This window comes from Linepithema humile, chromosome 4, assembly GCF_040581485.1.
Source record: "Linepithema humile isolate Giens D197 chromosome 4, Lhum_UNIL_v1.0, whole genome shotgun sequence".
NCBI lineage: Eukaryota > Metazoa > Arthropoda > Insecta > Hymenoptera > Formicidae > Linepithema > Linepithema humile.
Genome location: NC_090131.1, coordinates 2,170,033 through 2,193,718, shown reverse-complemented (window position 1 = coordinate 2,193,718; position 23,686 = coordinate 2,170,033). Strand labels below are relative to the sequence as shown.

At 42.8% G+C, this 23,686-nt stretch overlaps 1 protein-coding gene across 2 annotated transcripts in view; it reads left to right on the top strand.

The window, feature by feature from the left end:
* Window positions 1–23,686, top strand: part of dnr1 (defense repressor 1) — a 143,435-nt gene that overhangs the window by 3,324 nt on the left and 116,425 nt on the right. Inside the window, exon 1 of one of the 2 annotated variants that reach the window (XM_012366888.2) lies at window positions 8,071–10,260. The exons of the other annotated variant lie outside the window; for it this stretch is intronic. Coding sequence (XP_012222311.1) covers window positions 10,225–10,260 — 36 coding nt within the window. The 5' untranslated portion in view covers window positions 8,071–10,224. Of the gene's footprint in view, window positions 1–8,070; window positions 10,261–23,686 lie in introns of those variants that run through there. 2 annotated transcript variants of the gene reach the window in all.

Genomic DNA, 23,686 nt, shown 5'->3' with positions numbered 1-23,686 from the left:
GCTACATTATTATTCCTATAAGTTGCGGCGTTCATAAGGAAAGGAGGAAGAAACGGTAACGGAGGGTATCCGAACCATCGTATTCAATTTATCTCCGACCCCGAGGTCACCACGCGAGACCATTTTTCCAGATCTTTCGTCGAAAATTCGATTTCTCGTCTCTTGTTCGCGCTACGATGTTACTTACGGGCGAAATGCATTGAACATTCGATGAAGAAATTATAGAACAGAATATTATTTTAATCCATCGGTCCGATTCCAGTTATTCGTTGATATTTCATAGAATTACCATATTTGTTCACGCCCGATATTTATAGCAGAAAAATCGTTCGATATAGATACTTCATTCATGACTTATTGACATTAACGGCTAAAAATGTTTTCGCGCTGATAAAAGATTGATATTATTATTCTGATGCGCTGAAAAATTGAATGCTGTACGATTTATTTTCGATGACATCATTATTTTGCCTCACACTCGGAGTATCTTTAGGCCAATCTGTTTTTCAACGGAACGATCGTGACCCGACGACCATACTATAACACTTGCGTTTACTGTACAGCCGTCGCTCGTGGAGGAGGAACCGGTTATCATTCGTGTCGAAAATAACTTCGAAGGCCGGGAGATGAGCCGAAAATAAATCTTTGAGCCCCTTTGTGCACTTTGTTCTCTTTCATTCCTCAAAGAATATCACGTGGATAGTCGAAACGGTTTACGAAACACGGGAGTTTACTATTAATTATAATATCGCTAATCAGTATTTGCTCGGTGCTCGCCGCACCGGCAATTCGGAATCAGTGCTCAATTTGTTAATACACGGCTCGTCGGGAATCCCCATGTGTATAATTTGAATGAGCGCGGAAGAGGCGCTTGTTTATTTGGACGATACGAGCAATTGCATGAGTGACTGCGCGTAATGCAAATGCGCGCGGAACTTTAACTGCTATTAACTTAACGCGCCCATCAAACGGAATCGCACCAAAATTTCCGAGCGTTCGTAACCTTTGTTGAAGTTGCATCGTTGGGCGACTCGGCTCTCAGTGTGCCTCACGCAAACAAGATCACAATGGGAGACTTCCGGCGACGATGTGTTTACCTCTAATATCAATCCGCGTTCTGGTCGCATCGTTATTACGATGCGTCCAAGTGGGTCAGCCGCGGCCTAACTGGGTCGCAATTTCACTGGCCGTCGCGTTTATTAAGTTCCCACCTTGCGAGATTCTGCGTACGCACGTGTTTTTCGCGCAGGATCAGCAAGTCGCAGTTTCGATGGCACTGCATTGTCTCCGAAGCGGAACGCAACCTCGTATCCGTTTGTCTTTCGTATTGCGTGTATTACGCAATTAATAACACATTGCGTAAAACTATATTTCCTCAAACATTTGTTAAAAATTTAATTGATGATCGCGAGCGACTTTTCGTCTTCTGTCGGATTCTATTTTTGGAATGGAAATTTACATTTGCGGTGAATAGCATTTTTAAATTCGTATAATACATTCATTCCACCTTATTCAAAGCAGTTTCTTAGTAGACTACTGTGCATATTCATATACATTATATACACGGCTTTTATGTAGCTCACTATGGAGCCTTACCTATCGCGATATCGACCATTTTGACAATACCCCTGGCTTCCGTTATATCGCTTTCATCGCAAATACCGTGTCGCGCAGTGCATGTAAAGTATGTATTTACTTGGAAAGAAACCTGCGCGAGCGCAAGGCGACGCGCTCGAAATTTTCCCATCGGCTTATCGGCGACGACGGCGGCGGCGGCGTCTCGCGTCGCTATAGAAATTAGGTCGAAATTGGCCGGAATTCAATCCGGGAATTCAATTTGCTGTCGTCTTTGTGCCCCGCGGAGTCAATCCGATCGACGCGCGCGCGCGCAGCAGACGTTTTCGAGATCTAATTTGCGTTTATCAAGAGCCTATTTCCCGCTCTGTTCGTGTCATGTGAGGTGAACAGTAAAAGGAGTGAGCGAACGTCTAAACTCTCCTGTCAGTCTCTCGCGTACGACACGGGATCGTTCTCCTCCTCGTTGTGCGTAACAAAGCGACGCTTTCCCGTATTCCCCCGCAATTCCGATTTGTTGCAATTCCGAGTGACGTGTACAGGGAGTCCTACTTTTGTTCGATTACATTTGACTGACGAACATTGCATGAGTAATTTAGACTAATTCCTGCTGCAATTGATCAATTTACAGTCAAATGGAGTAGGATACAGTAATGCAATTTAGGGATTATTTATGAAACATTGTTTATCAAAATTTATCAAAAATATTAGTTGACAGTTATATCTATCGATTGTCGTCGGTTCAATAATTTGATTAATCTTGCATTGGTAATTGAAATGCAGCGAATGAAAATTAATGCGTTTTGCACTGACAGTAAACGATGTGTGTTCGATTTTGCCGAGAATTATTTTGCACCGCGCAATTATATGATCTTCGACACGCATTTATCGTTTTATCGTCGGACATCGTAAATTATAAACTGGTTGCATTTCAAAACTTGTATATATTAAAATGAATTTTAAACTAAATAAAACACGCCGAATACAACAATGTGCGACGCGATTTATCGCCGCATATGTCTTTCTTTCACAAATAGTAAAAGAGAACGCATTAATTCGGACAGTTTGCAGTGCCAGTTGCAGTACACAAGTGTACTGCATTTCGTCAAATTATAATAATATGATCTTTCGCCGAATATCTACATTCAATATCGTGCAATTTGAATATTAGACTGCGGAGATACACGTGCGCTCTTGCATACATTCATATCTGAAATCCGAGCATCCTGCGGGAATATTAAAGGCCGCTTTCGGTTTTTATTTTCTTGTTATTCATGAAGACAGCGAGGATCTTGTAACATTAGTAGCAGAAACGCAGGCTGTGGAGTCTTAAAATGTTTTCGAAACACGCAAAACACTGTCTGCGATTGTTATAATTAAATTGTTGAAAAAACGTTATTTGAAAAATTCTACCTACATTCGTTACAACACATGTTTTTCTATTTTATTCTAGATTTTTATATGAACAATATTGATTTATAAGTTTGTTGCAATTTTAACTATATTTAGTTTTCAACGAAATAACAAATTTATGTCATGCACATAAATATGTTTTGAAATGAAAGAATTTATCACTTTAAGTATTATAACTTCTCTTATCTTGTATTTACTACATGTGCAAGTTTATATAGTTCGATTTCATTGATATTGCTTTGCAATCTATAGCTGTTCTTAGAAGTATCGATACTTCCAATAAACGGATTTTTAATCGCGAAATAAACGAAAACAAAAGATAAACTTTGATGAGTCCCGAGATTAAATAACATGATTCTGAGTTGTAAATACAATCTTTATTTTTCGTGATCTTGGACAGCGCGCTGGCAACTCAGCACTGCTTATTATCAATGTCACTTTCTTATAAAACATCTTGACTTACCAAGGACTCCGGCGGTCCGGTAGATAACAGCTTGAGTGGGTCGGACTCGAATTTCAGCCGTCACTTGCGGACTTTCTTAAGTATTTTGTTTCTCTTCCCTTTGAGATAAAAACGAGCTGAGCTTTGCGGAGACACTAACTTCGGGGTTGCCGTGACGCAGTACCGTAACGTATATTCTAAATTCATTGTGCCTTTCCTTTTTCAACAATGTTACTTTGTGTCGAAAGAGTGAGAAAATCCGCGTAAAGAAATTTTTAGTCAGCGTTCTCCCGTTTCGCGAGAAAAGCGTCGAATTGTTCATAATGCGAAGAATTTAAGAATATCCTCAGTCCTGAACTCCATTCGAGGCCACTGCGACAAGTCGAGGAAAATATACAATACTAAGTCTAAGATCTCTTCCGTGAGAGAATTGTCTCTCGGTGCGCATGAAATTTTACGATGCCGTTCGACCGACGTGATTGCCCGATTCTGATTTCCATTGCGAACCAGAAGCATCTGCTACTCGTCGTGGTTTTTTTTACTCGTTCTTTTGTATCGCGCAGTAAATCGACGAAAAATGGTTGTTTCGCAAATGTATTCGATCACGCGAGTAAATTTTTGTATCGCTGCCTGGCCTTTCAAAGTAGATTAGAAAAATACCGCCGAATTGTCGGCACTATTGACGAATATTTTCGCGAAATTTTGTGAAAAATCGTAAAGCACGTTACGGGCGGAATAAAACTTTGCATGCTTTTAGCAGGAAGTGTGTGGCACCAGAGCGTGGACTATGTGCGATGTTCCATCAAATTCTTCCACTGCAGTTTTCCCACCGCGGTCGCAATCTTAAACTTTTTACAATGCTTGCGGAAATCTGCGGAAACACACACGTTGAGCATACGCGCGCGCACACACACATACACGGCGTGTAGCACCGTTGTTTATTCACGATAAAATTCTTTTCCGGTTTATGGAATGGTATAAATTCGAAACGGGTCGTATCGCGAGCTACGTGTCGTGTAAACAAAGAAAACGTGCCTAAGTACTATTTCGCGATACAATATCCTCCGTTACATTCGCTTTAAATCGCAAGATCGATAATTCGCCACGCCGTTATTCATATTCGCGAACGATCATCTGAGGAATCATCAGAGCCCGCGAATAAATACTTGGCGCATTTGAATACACAGAACGTTTACCGCGGAGATTGCATTGTAATGTAATTTGCATTTTAATTCGGTGTCGACTCTCCTTTGTGAAAACTTACACCGCGAGTATATTAGCGGAGTCGATTAATTCTGAAAATTGGAAAGGGTTTTGTCGAGTGAAACTTTAGGTACGTAAATAGAAGAAAACTTGATATCTCTCCTCCGATAATATTTTTCGAGTAAACTTTGATGGAATCTTAATCCGCGGCCGAGTTGTTTAATGCTAAAAATACGAAAGTTTTGAGTGGATTTCATGTATCACTTTGGGCAGCAATCTGTTTTGTTGCACCACGTCGCGAATCGGAAAGACCTTTGTTCGTTCTATTTACGGAGCACCGAGTTATCCCTTCGTAAAGGCGCGCGCTTCAGGACGCGCAATATAATTTTTCCTTCAAACGGGGATTTGAAATTCAATTAACTCGTTGTTTCCGGAAGATCACCGCGAAGCCCGCGATTTACCTTTTTATTGCAGCGGCGAGACCGCGCGCGCAACTTTATCGCACTTTTGCAATCAGTTTCTACGACGTGTAAAGTAAAAGTCTTACGATCAACAACTTCCGACGAGAGAATTGCGACCAGTCCTCCCTTCGCGTCGCGTTGCGCTCGGCCGGCGGAAGATAAAAGTTAATCTCGCGAAATAACGTGGAAATGCAAATACGCGGAGAACGAGGTGAACAACGCGACGGGCTTTCTGTCTCTCTCTTTCCGCTGCCGTGCATCGTCCTAGCGTCCTTCCGTCCAAGGTTCCTTGGCCGCTTGGTGGAAAATCTCGCGTCAAGCCGCAGTTCGTTTAAAATGCAAATGGTCGCATTAATATTTGCCCTAAGTGCTCCGTTTCCGTTTCGTACGGAGCTACCTACTAACGGCGTGCATGCAACCGCAAGATTGAACGACCACGTGTGCTCGCTTATGTACATATGACGAGCGCTCGCGGGACGACGCGAGGATTAAATCGCGTAAATTTTAATTGTACCGCACTAATGCCGGAGAGAACTTCGATATAATGGAACCAGCTAAAGAGAGACTGTCGGAGAATATTTGCCCCGCGAGACAGATTCGCTACCGTTCGTAAAATATATACGCGGGAAATTGCAAATTAGTAGCAGAATGAAAGATACGGTGTAAAGAATGTAAAATTATTTTAAATATCGAAATTTGTAATAAAAATATATTTTTTAATTAATTTATTTATTATTGCCAGCTTTTTACTTTACGTATTTTTTAAACATAATATTTCTTCCCAAGAAAGATACAGACAGTTCATTGCAGCGTGTCTTTTTCTACACCGAATTCTTTTTTCTTTTCTTTTGTTGCGTGACGCGCAAGACGTCTGTCATTCTTTTGTGATGCCTGCGCAAACGGTGAATTGGGGGATTTTGGGTTTCGGATAGATGTGCTACTGGTCACTGTCACTATAAATCCCCGGCTTATATCTCGTTCGGCTCTCGTGTGCTCCTCCTTATCTCACGCGACGCCGAAGCGTTAACGAAGCCGCGCCGCTCCCGAAAGTCGAAAAGGGGTCGGAAGTTTAATTAGGCGTACGGGCGACATCCGATCTTCTTCCCGCCTGGCTGGGAATGTTCATTTAACTTGAGTCATTTCCGAATTTCACGTGGAACCACCGCCGCAGCCACGCTTCGCGCCGTTTACGCGCCGCGCACGCTGAAAAGACGACGTCGAGCGTCGATCCGCCGTAGGAATCTCATTACGCCACTTAATTGCGTTCCGTGAAAATCTTTCCGCTGGTGAATGCGCTTTCGGAGGACGTTTCTCGGCTTTGCCCAACGTGATTTTCCGACCGCTTTTCCGCGAGCTGACTAACTCGCTTTTCAACGAAATCGCTTCTTGATCTCACCTTTATTCCGTCTCAGCAATCCGACGGATTTGTTCATTGATCGTGAAATAAATGCTAAATGTCAAGGACAGATCAAATTATCGGGCATTACGAACGAATACTCCCATCGTGATGAATATTTTTGCGTTATTTTAAGAATATAAGCGTTTACGTGAATTTTTTCCACGATGTTGCTTGTTGCATATATTTTCAGAAAGCGCTTCTGTTTTATTTCTTGTAGGGCAAAGTTGAGAATTTCATTAGTCGTGCGCTTAGAAACTGCACATTCGAACGAGAATTTTTAAACGGCAAAAAGGAATTAGTGTCAGGGAATACATAAAAACGCTAAAAAAGAAATGCACCTACAGAATGAGAGAAGAAAAAACTGTCGAGAAGTAAATTATATCTCGAAAATTAATTATTAACCGCTTAATTAACCGCAAGAGATAATGAAGTTGTCGAACGGCAATTTCACTTCACAAGTAATTTAAGATGCTCTGTAATTACTTTTTAAAAGACATCATATATTTTTTCCGAGGCCTTGGAACTTTGCGATCTAAGTGAATATTAAAGGGGAGAACTACCGCCGCCTCCTAGGAAATTCGCTCGATACGTAATCCAATGTAAGCGGCTGGCAACTCCCCGGGGTTTGAGCGCAATTTCCGTTATCGCGCGTAGTTTTTAATCGCTTTACTAGCGTGTAAACCGTCAACGTTACTTACGCGCATTTCCCGACGAGTTTTCGCGAAGCCTCGCCCAACATCTTGCACGTCATCTCCTTAAACGCGCTTAAGTAGACTTGTACGTACATCCTAAAGTAAATTTACGCGGTTTACAGCTTCCGATGCATACACTGTTAATCTTTAGAATAACCCAATAAGTCGCACCGCACAATCCACGCAAAATTAATCTGAATGATACAGCGCGATGTATTATTTATTTTTGTCTCTCACTTTCAGAGAGTTTCGCGTTTATTGATTCTCCGAAAGCGAGAATACAGAATGGCTTTGTTTTTCTCATTATTTAGAATCATTATTTTGCGAAAACGCTGTGTACGACTCGCATTTCTTTTCTTTTTTTTTTTTTTTTAACAATCGACTGAGAATCTTGAGAAGCGAGATATGTGACTTTGACTTTATTCCCAATGGTAGCGCCTTCATAACCCTTAAACAAGTTTATGCCGAGTTTTCGTCGAGTCCCAAGCGTCGTCAGGTGCTGCGACAATGGTGTATCTAATTAATAGGATTAATTAAGAACTTTGCGCCCGGCTCCCGGCAAGTCGCCGGTAACTTGACGACGATTTTTCTTTAACCCCTCGTTCTCCGTGACTCTACGCGTACGCAATTATGTTACACGGGTTAGCTGCATGTACTCGCCCTTGCATACCGTCTTTGCATACACCAATACAGCGGTGTCAAGAAATTCGCGAGGTGAATACTAAATAAGGATGAGAATGCACTCATTCGAAATTCTCGCGAAACTAGGACGCATAATATTTCTCTGGGCCTTGTTTTTTTATTTTTACATTTTTCAGGTAATAAAAATTGTTTTATGAAGATAAATTGAACCTGGTGACAATGGCGTATTAAAATTCATGCGACCCGATAAAAACTCGGTTATAAAACGATCGTTATTTTATGGAAATAAAATAAGAAATATGATTTCGCGATACTTTCCTCTCCGATGATCGGATAACAATTTACCTCGCTCGCACTGCACCTCGCACATTCATCGCGCATTCATGAAACGGTTCTCGCTATAACATCGTTACAGTTCGCCGTCCGTATAATTGGACCATGGCGGCAATTTGCAATCGTAAAGAAATTAAGACGCCGTCTGCTTTACGAGGACGTGTTTACGCGCGACTGAGTCTCAAAGGTAATCGACGTCGTGGAAAACGGTGGTAAAAGCGGAAAAACGGAGGATCACGTTTTTCGTCGCCATCGTCGTCGTAAGCGCTTGATCTGGCACTGAGACCGTTCATCACGAAGGTGCCCTCTTAAACGCCTCCTCCGTGGGTTTTAAAACTTTTAGCGACGACGGTCGTATCCACGTTCGAGAACTACCCCATCGATTGTTTTATAGCCATTGTGGTCCCGCGGGATTTGTCCCCGTCGAGTCATTCGTGGCACACTCTTCCCCCCTTCACTCTATTCGTTCACCCCCCCGGGGAATTTTGACCTGAAAAAATATGCCCGCAAATACGCGCCGCCGCGAAAACCCATCACAACCCCCCTTTGCCCGATATCCGGCTTGAAATTCGAAATTGAAAACGGGCGAGGGGGCCGTCCTTTCCATCTGCAGATTCCCGCGGCGGGATACAACCACCCTGGTGATTTCCCATTTTCCTCTCAATCCGACTTGGATAGGCGTCGGTGGGAGGGTTTGCGTGTAATGAATTAGGGATGAATAACGGCGTGATTTCCTGCCGAAGCCGCGGGCGTAACGACTTGGGTAATACCGCGCTTTGGTAGTAGAAACGGAAATAATTTTCATAATATGATAAAAAAATTAGAGCTGGAAAAACATGCGTGCGTGAAGCTGGCGTATTTCAAATTGATGTGAGTGATTCAAGTTTTTTCACATTTTACGCATATGTATGCGCAAGCGACACGACGACGATAATGAAAATATAATTGTGTTTTCGGTGTAAATTATGCGCTCGTTCTCGCAATTTTATATTTTTGAACTCGACTTTCTAGCAATCAAAATTCGGTAAATGATTTGCAAGATAATTTGCCCCGCAATCGATTTTGACTTTTTTCGCGCAAAGATTTATCGATTCGAGATTCGATTATTGATTGCGATTTATTGGAATTGTACGTAAGTGGCGCAGTTGGTAGTTTTTCAATTAGTCATCGTTGGTAACCTTGCAAGGGCGGCCATATTTACGTACTTGCTGTTGCGTGAGTGTGTCGATCGTCGAGCCGTGCTCGTATTCTTTTCCGTATTTCAGCGAATTTACGCCGCGTAATTGATCAAAATATACGACATTCGCGAGTCTGAACGCTTAAGAGTTCGCGACGTGCAAGAATGAGTAACCCACGAACGCGATTGCGTTGAAATTCGTCGGATGAAAAATATCACGCAATCGCAACAACCGAGATTCCTGGAAGTGTACGTAAGACGCCCTCTGGCCGTTCGTCTTCGTCGTTTGATCTCTCGCAAAGTTAATCTTGCTTACTATATTCAAGGTTAAGTCGCGCCGTTGGTAGTTTTTCAATTAGTCATCGTTGGTAACCTTGCAGAGGCGGCCATATTTACGTATTTACTGTTGCACGAGTGTGTCGAGTTCGTATTCTTTTCCGTATTTCAACGAATTAACGCCGCGTAATTGATCAGAATATACGCATTCGCGAGTCTGAACGCTTAAGAGTACGCAATGTGTATCATATTCAAGGTTAAGTTGCTACACGATTGTCTCACCGTGTCATCGCGTACCGGTGTTTACTTCGTCGTACGAAACTTCGCGTTTGAGAGTCAAAAATCACGTAACAATCGTCGCGTAGTACCGTTATTTACTTTGGCATGTAGAGCTTCGCGTTCGGGAGTGATAAAACATAAAACAGTCGTGCGAGCAGTTGCGTTGTGTAGTAGCTGATGTTATGTTTTCGTTGTCGTCTCAGTCGTTTTCGCACGCGTGTGTATGTGTGTGTGTGTGATATGTGAACAAATTTGGACATGGATTCGAAGCAAAGATCGAGGATGCATGCGGCGGCAGCCGAGATTAGACACTGATTTTGCTGAGACGTTGGATGCTGCGCGTATATGTCGGGTTACAACTGCGAATGGTGAGTGCTACATATTCAAATTTCTTGTAAAAATAAGATAGAACTATTACAAACAAGGTCAAAACTTTCAATAGTTTATGAATCACGAAAATAAAATAAATAATGCGCCAACTTCGCGAAACATCTCGCTCCACACAAATAGAACTTGCAACAAATGAATAAATAAATATCATCAGGTACAGGTATTCCGCGCTCCGCGAGAAAACAGCTCTGTAATTTAATTTAACTTAATATATTCGAAGTTTTCCGGCTTTAAATGTCCCAACTTTAAATAACTCGCTGCCCCAGTTCCGTGATATCAATATCTTAGACGTCCGCGTTGCGACGCAGAGGCGTAATTCGTGTGTACGGTATGCAAACAGTGAAGTTGAGCGGGCGATATATCGCGGACATTACGTTGCACACGTGCGGGGAAAGAAAGAAGGGGCGGTCTTTGATATCGCCGGGAGCTTCCGAGCTTCGCTGCATTTTTTATCGGCTGCAATTACGCGCTCCCCGGGTGGACAATCAGATTCTCATTTTCGCCGACCTTATTAAATAACGAGCTGCGCTTTCCTTTTCTCCCCCGCGGCTGCTTTTATTATACCCGATATCTTCATTTCCGCGTCGCCTTATTGCTTTCCGCGGTGGCATCACGCGATAAAGGCAGACGCTCGCATTTCTTTCGAGGAGGACTCACGCGAGCGGGACAATTGGGCTTGCAATCTCGCGCTAATTTAGCTGCAGAATGTCGAAATACGCTCCCGTATTTAATATTGTATAAAAATTTAATGATATTACATAAAAGTTCACTCTATACAGAATAGAATCATGTTTTTCCTTTATTATATTTGTGTTGCATTGCATGAATAACATACCATGCGTGCGCCGTGGGGATTTTCCTTTATTTGAGACTTCAAAGATATTTACTTTACCGATTTTACGATATTTGCGGATTCCAATAATGGCTTTTCCCTTCCAAAAAAAAAAAAAAATTTGTACTTCGCGCATCGTTCGAATCATACGTTTTCAATAGCCCGCAGAAAACTGATACACAGCATCCGCGGATTCGATATCCAGTATATATCGGATATCACCGCCCGTTAGTTTTCGCCCGTTCTCGCCTATTATCTCAGGGTTAAGTAGAATATATACCTCCGACGCTCTTTGGCATCGCAGGTGAAGAAGCGAGCGAACAACAAAGCTCTCTTCGCAACGTGCGGCGCTGAATAAAGCAATATCTCGGGTCTCGGGCGTTTTGCACGAACAAGAGCCTGTTATTACATCGGGAAATTGCTGGACCGGCATATTCCTCCTTTGCCAGCCCTGCGCATCAACCTTCCCGCCGACTATCCCTCGATTTTCCGAAAGTTCATTTCGCGCTTCGTCCGGTCACTTCGCGCTATAACATGCGCATGGGAGAGCCGTCGGTCCGCCTTCTTTATCCCTTTCACGTCCATCTCTCTTTCCCTCTATCGATCACGACTCTCTCGGCGTTGTCTCGTCACGCGCGATTTGTCGCGAGATAAATCGGCATGGCTTTGCACGCAAAACGAGTGTCGCCGGCTCGATAATTGTTTTTTAATCATCTCTCGTATAACCTCGTAAATCGCTTCGCGTCGCAGCTCCTTTTTGACGTCGCTTCCCTTTCCTCGCCGGCGGCCGTTCGGTCGATGAAATTCTTTTTTCGGCGGGCGATTGGAATTGCTAAATCAATTATTGCGCGTTACACGTAGCTACGCGATGTTAATAGTGAGCGCAGTGGCGCGTTATTGTGTTACTGCGCGAAAAGCGCGAGCGCGTTTTACGGAGGGAATAAATCGACGAGATGATGAGCACGTAAAAGTTTGTAGTAAATGAACGATAAATAGCTGAGAGTATAGATTAATAACCGGGTAATAATATTTTATAAGCAATGTCGTCGCAACTCAACACGATCCGACGTCACAGTCGCCACCGCCGCCGCGTTACAGCGATGCAACATCGTTAACCACTCTCACGATTTTCAACATAGTTATGGAACTTGCTGATGTAGAACTTCCCCCGCAATTGATAGATTAATTAGTGACGTACGTAATCAATCCTAAACTCGACTTAATTGATGGCTGCAACTCGCTAATCGCAGGTATTGCCAATTAAATTTTCGGATCGTTACGAATCAATATTGGCATGAGGGGGCCGCAACGTCGCGTTACGCGAAACGGGTGACGAAAACGGGATCGTGTTATTTTGTATCGGGCAGGCAACTACTTTCGCTCCCTTTCGTCTCTCTAACGCCGGTAATGACTCATCATTAAGCGACGTATGATTACATCGTTAGGGGCGGCAAACGTGTAATAAAGCTCCGCCAAATGCGATCGGATGTCATTAAGACAGCCAAATGGTCTGTCATTACCCCGCGTCACCGTGTGTGCGCGCAAATTTGCGAACGTCATCGATGGAAAGGATAGCAGGGTCTCGCGACTTTCTAATCTTCAATTAGTAGGAAGAGCCGCGTTTACGCTGCGATAGTATTCGCAAACTCGCCGACGTGCGCTCGACTTCTCACTGCGAGTTTCACCGTAATTAAGGAAAAAACTGTGGCGGGAATCGGTCGTATCGATAAGCGCATCATTTCGTGCGAGAAAGTCGACGTTTTAAAACAGTAGTGTAACTAGATTTTTTCGAGCAGAAATGGAAGACAAAGGTTTATTTGATTTCGATGAATTTTACGTGCGCTAAAAATTTTCTTTTTAATTTCTAAACTTTTCATTTTTATTAGACTTTGATGTTGTGAAATGTTGTCAATTTTTGACAGAAATAAACTTCATGTATCTATCGAATTTCGAATAGCCGAGCACTATTACTAACTTTACACCGCAGAACGCGAGGAAAATCCAGAAAATCTTGGCGCGAGACGGATAGCGCTTGACGTTTTGTAAAGTTGGAATTACAGTAGGAGAAAAGTTTCGTTGAGATTCGTTGAAGAGTTCCGTTTACTCTTCCTTTTCAGTTTGCACATTCCATCTTGCATTTGCAAACGCAGAGCGGAATTATGAGGACAAAGTGCAAGACGCGAAGTGAAAAACTGCAAAGTCTCTTCGTACTTTGGAACGCGGCTGCGATCTAAAGAAACATATTTCCATTTGGACGAACTTGTTTGCGCATGTGCCTGGTATTTTGCAAGTTAAAATTACATTTCTGTCTGCATAAACACCTATTAACGCATAATTTATCATCGATTTCGTACCTGAAACTTGAAAATGCACAGATAATAATTCAGCGTATATCAATGCATACGTCGCATTTAATGAGATTAGCAACACATTGGATGCATAATCAGGCAAAATTTCGACGCAAATATCGCTCTCGTTCAGATTTCGCGTGCGAATCTCGGCGTGTCCTATTAAGAAAACTCGGGCGAGGGTAGTGAAATGTCACCTACGTAGAAAGACGTGAATATCGGGAAGATTCGAGGAGATACGTTCTCGGAGAACGTCGCCGAGAGTAATCGGATTTCTGATATCGGCGAGATGAAACGCACGAAGGCGAATGTCGTCGAACTCGCTGCGACTTCGGCAACGTGCCGTCGTGGATTTAAGGCGAAACACAAGCAGGTCTTTGATCGTCATCCCGGAAATCATTCGAAGCTAATGCATAAAATAGTATGTAAAGCAACATATTGCACCGTTATTGATAAATCATCCAGCGTAGCTCAGTGCGCGCACAATTTTTTACAAGAAATTTTTAAAAATATCTCGTATTAATCTATAGTATAATAATAACGCATTATTTTACGTGCAACGTGGATGGATATTTTTCTGCAGCAAGAATATGCGCACAATTTTCTCTTTCTTTTTTTTTTATTTTGTACGGGCTCGCGTCTAGTAAACGGATATGAAAAAGGAACCGTGTAAATTCGACTTCAGAGTACCAGCCATCGTCTCTCACCTTAACATCTTTCCGCTGCCATACGCGTCCATATAAACCTGGAAACACACGGCTATTCTCGCTGGATATATCTCGCACGCTTTTACGACTCTCGGGGCGATACGTTATACAAACTAGCTCCGCGAATGTTTATCTCCTTCGACGTTATTTCTCGGGTCTGCGGTAGTTATGGGGTCTTAAATTTGCCTTTGTACCCTGCTAAACGAAGCGAGAACTCGCTCGTTTGTCTCATTTCAACAAACGGACCGAACTTTACAATCAACACGTGTTCTAATTAATTATAACATGTGCAATTTTCCAGCAATCACAAATGCCATTTATTGCCGAAAGGTATTTTTGCCCGATATATTCGTTGGCTATTAACTTTCGAATTCCGCATGCAATTTGCGTATTGTTATCCGGCATATTAATTGCTCGATATTAAACCGTTCGCAATCTCGCGATTGTCAATAAAGAAAAACAGATAGAAGCAAAGCGAATAGGGAGAATAGGGACGACGAAGTCGATCAGCCTCCATGTTGGTACGTCGAAATTGTCCGCAGAATTGGACGGGAATTGTCCGCTCGGCAAATTGAATACCCAAGCGATCGGTTTGTTTGTGGGTCACGTGGGTATGTGTATAAGCGGACGAAACGCAAGCGAAAAATCATGCGACGCGGTCGCCGACGCGTCTCATTTTCGTCGCGGGAACTTTTGTTCCGCGAAGTGAAAGATTTCGCATTAAAAATAATGGCGAGTCGGAGAGTTGGATCTAATGGCGGGCACTTCGCGGTATAAATTTCAGTGACCCAGTTATTAGCCCGCGGGATAATCGAGACGTGGAAAATCGAAGAGCTGCAGAAGTTCTCTTTTCCGCGAGCCGCGAACATGCCGTTAATGGCTCAAGTTTTTTTTTCCCCCCCGACGCCGGCGTACGTCGACCGCGAAACGAATGCCATAACCAGTTGTATGCAAAACTATTACGCAACTGATGAAAGTAAAATTGAAAAATCTGCCTTTTTTCAATCTTTCGCTTATCCACACGCTTTGTGCGCGATTTTCGCGTTCGTTTGTTCGTCCATTCGTTTCCGTCTCTCCGCGTACGATACGATTCGGACGTGACTTGTACATCGTTGATGCGCGGAAAAGCAACGATATCTGGGTCACTAGTCGGACGGAATGCCGGGAACGATTGGATTCTTGACGGCAGTGGCGGAAATTGGATGAAATGCATTAAATCGGGGCAGACCTGGCAGCCGGAAATGAAGAGATCGCTACATTACCTATATGGCCACCGCCGGTGTTCCTGCCTCCTCTTGACCGGTCCCCGTGAATTAACCGTTCAACACGCGTGTGACCATTTATTGTCGGACGGTTCCCGAAAGTGGCATCTCGATTCGCCCGCACGCTCGACCTGCATTCTCGTTTCTTCCGTTCGCGAAGAATTGTATTGTGATTCACGTGTGTTGTTCCTGAGCGGAAATCAGCAACGAATTTTCCTTCTTTAAGAGGTTAATAGCAAGAAGCATCAATAATCATGTAAAATCGATGGGACGCGTATAAGCCATTTTGCGATAAATTACGAATCTTTTACTTTTTTCCTATCCGCCCTATTGCAGTATATTCCGAGCTTTGTGGCATGCTGCAACGACTCTTGGACCAATAAACCGTCGGGCGCGACGTGCGTATCGATAAATCCTACGATTACTTGGTTTGCCGATAAACTCTACTATTAGTCTAACCAGCGATAAACCACGTGATTACGATGTACTGTAAACTGCCGGATTACGCGGGCTACCGATAAGCTACTTGTCGCGCTAACGAATATCTCGACCCAGATTTTGTAAATAACCGATTTGATGAGAATTGCAAAATCCCTCTGAGACAAGATTCATATTCTGTTTTGATTAATAAAAAAAAAAAAAAAAAAAAAAGAGAGATTGCTCTCGCCATCTCAATTCGATACGAGAAGTGACATTCTTATGCGCGATGAATGCATTATAAAAAAAAAAAAAGAGAGAGCATGGTGACGCGGTCTGCTGCAAAAATCGATCGATTAATCTCTGCTGCCCACCGAGCAAAATCATTCTCGCGCGTCGCTGTTTGTTGACGTAGCGCCCCGACGAGGCTTCATAAAAAATTCATAGGTGCGGTAGCAATTCGTATTCGATGAAACTCGGCGAGAATTCACCCCACCGTCGCGTCGCGTCGCGTCGCGTCGCTGCGAAGGCTTCGTCGGGAATTTGTCACGAGGGGAATTAACGTTTCTCGTTTAGTCCGACCCTCCGCGCGAGTCGTCATTTAAATTTCCCCACGAAAACGGGTCAGCGATCGAAATTATTGTCAGCGCCAGCAGTTGTGCGATTCTAAAAAAAAATATAAATTGCACAAAAATATTGAGATGCTCTTTTATTTGGGGACCTGGCGGTCTTTTTGACGAATAGCAAGCCAGATCGAAATTTATTTTATCAAGGATACATTTTCGACCGTTATCTTTTTGGTTGTGTTTAATATGCAGAAGAAATAAAATTTCACAATATACCCGACTTGTTTTTTTATGGTCAAAGATAAAAAAGAATGAATGACATGAAAATTGCAATAAAAGCGAAGCGCGATATAAAGGAAATGAAAAGGGAAATATGAGAGGAATCAAACTAAAGTTCTTTTATTTACACATAGTAAACGAGTGTCTTATAAAATCAAGATTAGAAAGAAAATGGGAACTAAAATTAGATATCGGTAATCGAGATTAAAACTGGTTGCGCTGGAATATGTCGATCCACGCTGAAACGGATTTCTTATCATCCGTGAAAATTATAAAGTCTAATTAAATGATACTGTCAAAAGTTCCATCATTTTAAATCACTTTTCCATCGGGAAAAACGAGGTAAAAATAATTTTTATTCTAACGCTTGTGAAATTTCAATCGCAGAGCTGGTGAATTTGATTTATTTTCGTTATATTTGTCAAATAATTCGATATTTTTAACGATATTTACTTTTAATTTAGTTCAATGACATTGTTATATTTGTCACACCGTTGCACGGGCGTAAATAACGCCAAGCTGTTGGGTAAGCCGATTGCTGTAATCTGATTTACATTTTATCGATCTTTCGAATTGGATAACGAGCAAGACTTCTTTCGTGCATATTTAAATTCAGAGTATTTCGTTAATAATTAACTTTACTTTTATTATTAACATATGATTTTCAATTTTATTTCCCAAATTAAAATTAGAAAATTTACATCTCTACCGATTAAATTTATATTTGTTGAAAGGTAGGGAATTTTTAACTTTTTACTCCTCGCAAAATGTGTAATATACAACATTGCTACAATAATCGTATACGCACGTCGGCGAGCTCGCGGGTAAATAGTTGCTGACAGAAGCGCGCGGAAGTTTGCCCTCTGAGGGAAAGCTACGCTGGCGTTAGAGCAGCGAGTAAGAAGGTGCAAGATGCGCATGACGCGGGCGGCACGAAGTTGTTATTGTATTTATGTTTGTCGCGCGGAGAGAGAAGATTCTTTCGCGTTCACGAAGAAAACCGGAGCGGAGAGACAGAAGGAACGGAGAGTAAGGGGCGACTGCGACTTGCACACGATCAGCGCTTTTCCCGGGAGACAGCTCTCCCGGGAGTCACTGCGCCAGTAGTATCAAAACTTTTTAAGCCGCCCGGCGGATTTCAACTGATAAAACTGAAGTCGACAGACGTCTTTCTTGCACCGTCGCTGTCACATGACGCCGCGCGAATACAGTGACGCGGCAAAAGCTACGGGTGCGATCGTCGATGGACGAGAATGACGAAACCCTTCTCACCCCCTTCCTCCCCCGACTCTCTGTTTCTCTGGAAAGTATACAGTCCGAACGTGAACATTTCGCCGGCGAAGTTTCGCAATCGCGACGCCTCAACTTTGTATAAATATCGTTAAGCATGCATTGCGCAGTTATCTCCCACGCGCGCGACGAATTCATTTGCCGCGTAATCTTCTTTGCAATTGCGGGGAAATGTAGTGGCAAATAAGTTCGCTTTGCAACATCGTATTTGTGTCGCGTATACACACACGTATACGTACACGTATATGTATAACGTCTCCCGATTCGCGCGATTTTACGGGATTATATAGACGGACCTCATGAAAAAGTCATGGCACAAGCGCATGCGGCGCTGTCACCGTTCTATGAAAACTTTAGCATGCTTCATCTCTCAACAATGCCGCCTCGTTTCTCCAAAAATCTAATTCGATCTGCTGGCTGGAAAAAGTTTAATACTCGCGCGATTGCTAAACTTTGTGCAAAAATTGTCGACCGTGCAACAAAGTTAGTCGCTTCTGACTAATGTGTTTATTGAGCGATGTCCTTTGCGAAAATATCGTTAAAGCGAGAGAAATTTACCTTGTAAATACGTCCATTGCGTTTCTCGTTTGAATATTCCAATTTCGAGCGACGAGACATAGAAATTACATGAAAGAACCACTGCAATGTAGCGAGTTGTAATGACGGATGAATGCGAATAGCGAGTGAATCGAACATTAATTAACAAACCTCATTTCAGGACGTATTTCAACTTATTATACTAATTCTTTTGCTGGTGTTCATGCTGGAAAGCGGTTAATTTTATTCTCAATCGGCTCGCGGATCGCGAGATTGTAAATGTAATCAGTCACTAACCTTGCATCTTTTATTGCATCTTTTATTCAGAAATTTTTAATCTTTCCATACGCGCGCATTCTCGAGAAAAGGTGCACTTTGCTGCGTGAAAGCTGATGTGAATTTCGCGGCCGGAAATTCTTTTGATCTCGCGTAAACAGCACAAAGGCGTCGCGTTAATATTTCGCACCGCGATATTTGCTGTAAGACGAGCGAAAGATGAAAGACGCGGCCGGCTATCTTGGCGAGGACTCTCGTCACCGCTTATTAAGCGGGAATTAGAGCGCGACGGCTTTTTTGTTTGGGGCTTCTTCACCGCAAAGATGTCTCAAAACGATATCGCGCGCCTTCGAGGGATATTTATTCTCCTTATTCCAGGGATGCTTAGGACACTTCTGTAATTCCGCGTGTCAAATTGCTTTTCGGGAAAACGAGGATTTGAGACAAGAAGCCGCAATAAGGCGAAAGTTATTTGAATAAATTTCCGTAAATATTTTACTGAAAACTTTTCTGGGGATTATAAAATATAAACTAGCGCGTATCGTTGCGGTCGTTTATTTTGCGAAAGTGAGTCGGGGTTGAGCTCGCAGAGGTGAAATAGAGCACGAAACGAAGATAGAAGGGATGAAGGAGGGAAGTTAGAAGCGTGTGTATCGATGGAAACGTTTTCCGCGGAACAGGAAGCAGTCTGAAAGCTAGTGTGACTTGCAATCTGCAACTTGCGAAGCTGGTGTCGTGATGTATAACGCGGTACCAAGCCGAGGGGGAATGCAAAGGGGAATAGCTAATTATACTTGTGCGTGTGAACGTACGATTCTTCGCGAATTAACTCGTGAGTGATTGGAGGCGGTGGATAATTTAATAGGATTTGAATAAGAAAAATAAAACATAGAGGTTAAATAATATTGAACTCTTTCTTGTTGAAACAGTATCTTCTATTATTTGCAGTATTGTATTTGCAATAAGAAGCACAACAACAATTTTGCTTTACTCTGTTTTGTTAAGCTACGCAATAATGCATTGTTTCGAGCGCCGTGCGCGAACCGTCTTTATTATCTATCGTGATATCTCCGCGTTCGTGATAATTGGATCGATTCTCATGGGTGTGCTGTGAAATAAGGCAGCGATACAAGATACTGCCGGAAAATTTCCGATATCTCTGATATATATACATGGCGTTGATACCAATCGCAGATGGGGCCGTGCGTACTGCTGTTTCGACGTTACTCGAAATAGGTAGCTTTTCTAATCCACGACACCGATGGAGTACCGATATCGAGGGGGTCTTATCACCGCCAGGTGTGCGCGCCCGTCTACGTGCGTCTATAACTCTCGCTTATCTAGGATGCTGCGCCGGGCTTTCCAGCAATGGTCCGTTACGCCGACGTGCCCGATCGACGCCGATCTTTTTCGAGAGTCGTGTTAAAGCCGGTAGATACTGCATTTTCGCGCGATCTCACCTGGCATTTGTTTAGACGGTACCAAAGTTAGGGAGGAAAGTGACATTTCAGAAAGTTGAAAAAGATCCGGAAACGCGGTTGGAAAAGATTTCTCTATCGTGTGTCGATAGCAATTACTTTCAATCTGAAAAGCGAGGTTTTTATTTAAAGGAATAAATATGAAAGTAATTCATATCATATATAACGCAATTTAAATTTAAAATGAAATAATTATGCTCCATCAATTTTCATTGATTACTTTTCATTAACCTCGGAATATCTCGGATAAAATATTTGGATAGACTTTGGAATTTTTCAATTTTGCCGTTTTATTCATTGCATCACTTATTTGTTGCAACATTATTAAGTAATAATTTGTTCATTTATTTAATCGAAAATCTATAACGAATATTATTCACAGAATGAGAGAGAATAATGCTTGGTCCGTATTGACACGAATAAGCATGTTTTACGCCGCATTAATTTATTTCTTCGACTTGTTTGTGCAAACAAAGACTTGAAGAAGGGCTTCGTTCCATGCCGTCGTTATTTAAAGCCAGTCGCCGCGGCCTCAACGCGGGGGGCGCGGCTTCGACGTAGGAAAACACACGTGTGCAAACATCAGTCTTCCACGAGGGTTGTGTTCCTCCTCCTCCTTGCCGTCTCTCGCATCGCGCGAATCTGTTCTAGGCGGCGCTGAGCGACGACAAAGGGGAGAAACACACCCCTGGCGATATCTTTGGCACAATATAGCAAAGCTGCGCGCGGATAAGGCTTCAGTTGACTTAGATGTTTACTCACGGCGCAACGATCTTGTTTGCACATGGCTAATGAAGATAAAGAACATTTTCTATCGGGCATTAACTTGTCTCTTGCGCAACGGCAACTCATCCGATCGTTAAACTGTTTACTATTCAAGAGCATTTACTATTCAACCGAAACTTTTCGGCTAACACGTGACAAGATCAATAAAACTAAAGTTTCCGGAATTTTCTTGAATTTTCCGTCCTCTCGATAAAGATCCCGGTTGTCTCGAGTCTCTCCCCTACGCGCGTCTCTGATGGAAAATATCGGAAGATACAATATATACGTTTATTTCTCCCGGCTATTACACTGTCAACAATCCCGCGTTTTTCTTCGCTGACAAAAGAGCTTTTTTATCCCCGTTATCAAACGGATTTCGACGCTTCTCACACGTAGTCCGACAAATACTCATTCCCGTATGTTATTCGCGACGTGAAACGAGCTGCCTTAAGCCGTCCAGCTGTTACGTCCCAGAATTCGCCCAGGAATCGCCTGGGGTGCCTTTTCACGGCGCGTGTTGTCCCTCGAGGAGCGCTGTGTCCACGTTGTTGCGAGGTGCCGCGGACAAGGAACGAGCCCGGGCATCGTCCCGATGCTCCCAATGGCTCCGCGGGAAACTCGTAGAGAATCACAAAATGCATTCAGGACCGGCAGCTCGCCCGTAGGGAACGGCCCTAATGTAGTTCCCCGTCGCGCATGCATATGTAACGTCGCGTCGGCGGGTCTCTCCCGTCCGTGTGCGTACACGCACACACACGCGATCTTACGCCGTGTGCGTTTGTGGGATCGCGTTCGTACGCGAGGCACGCAGAACTGAACACACACGCGTGTCTCCCACGGCGCGTTGACGCTTACGCCGTGACGCTGCACGCCGACATTATTGCCTCCTCTATTCAGACCGTCGTCGAGCCGGACGGGTAGATGCCGGAGTACGTCTTACACTCACCTCTACATGTGTCGTCGCGCTACACAACGAGAAAGCGTATCGTCGCTTCGCCCGACACATACTCCCGCCATCCGCGTGCAGCGATGAAAGCCGCGTTAGACGCCGATGCGGCGTAGCGCGAGATGCAGGCAGCCGTGAAACGATCGCACTGTTTATTGTCAAACTGCATATCGACGGTCTTACATCTCAGAATAATCTTCCTTCTTTTACTTGGAAAATTTGATTCGACGAAGATGTCGAGCGATGGTTTAAAGGGGCAATTTTTTTTCTGCAATCCAGGTGTCTCGTTGGAAAACTTGATAAAAATTCGAACATTATTCGACGTTTCTATTATTCGCCTTTCTCACGAATCGTTTACGTGGGAGGACACGTATAAACAGACGAAATTGAACGATTCGCGAAATTTATCGACGGGGATTTCCCTCTCTCGATCCATCTCATCGGTGGAAGAAATCATTCTTTCAGCGGGCGCACCTGCGTCTCGGGGTAACGCGAGAGTTCTCGAGCGGGGGACGAGTTTATTCGGGGGCGGAAGGGAGCGAGGGGGGTTATTATTTGTTTTCCCGTTTTATTTGAATTTGATACAATTTAGAATTCCCGCAATGTCAACTTGTCAGTCTTGTGTCACCGCGACTTTGTCAGTGTGCGTGAACAGCACCGAGCAGATTGTAAAACATTGCGTATCAATAAACACGATAACGTTACGAGCATTTACGAGGACGTAAAGCGTATCGCGTTGCACTTTGAGGACGCACGTTCTGTTTCTGTTCGTGACTTGAGCTATGCTGAGCTACGTGCCGCTGCGTCATACCTGTTGCCATATTCGTGTCATATTCGTTGTCATATTCGTGTCATTGTGGCGTGTGTTACTTTTGCTTCTTGATTCGAGCAAAGTGGTTTTCTATTCGATTCTACACACAGAGACATTCTCATTTCTAGACACATTTTTTTTTTTTATATTCTCGAACTTTCTCAAGCGATACAGATTTTAAAATCAGTTCTCATTTATTTAAAAAGATATGCATTTCAAATGTACAATATGGTTCAAAACACGTTCTTTATTTACTTCATTTATTACGATGCTTTATTAAAATTGCGAAATTACGAATATTACTGTTATTAACGACGTTAGCTCATTTCACTGGAATTTACAAAATATTAATAATATTGGAACAAAAATTATGAAGCATGTTATATCTAGTGGATAATTTTTCGCCGTATAATTATTTTTGCCGCAAAATAATATTTCGAAATTAATTTTGATAAAAGTGAACAAATGTAAATGTTAAAAAGCAATATTAAAAAGTTATTTTCTTTGAATTACAAATAGCTTTGTTTTCTCTATTGTTTTATATTGTATAGAAAAAATCATCATTTTTTTTTAGAGAGATTGTATTAATTTTTTTTTAATATACAGTCTAGTATTAAAGATAAAATATTAATTATCGAGATTTTAACAGCATAATAACGCCATCACATTTTTCTGATATCTGAAGCCATTTCAGTTACGAACTCCCCCCGCAACAGCGGCGGAGGCTTCTTCTTGTTCGCCGAGAAATCGAATTATTTGGTAATAGCTTCATTTCTCTATGCCTTTATTTCTTTTCCGTCAGTTCTTTGTTCTTGTTACGGAGTTCCGTTGCATGCGATGGTAACGTTTCTTCCACGCAAACCGATCTTATTTAATTTAATAGAATGATT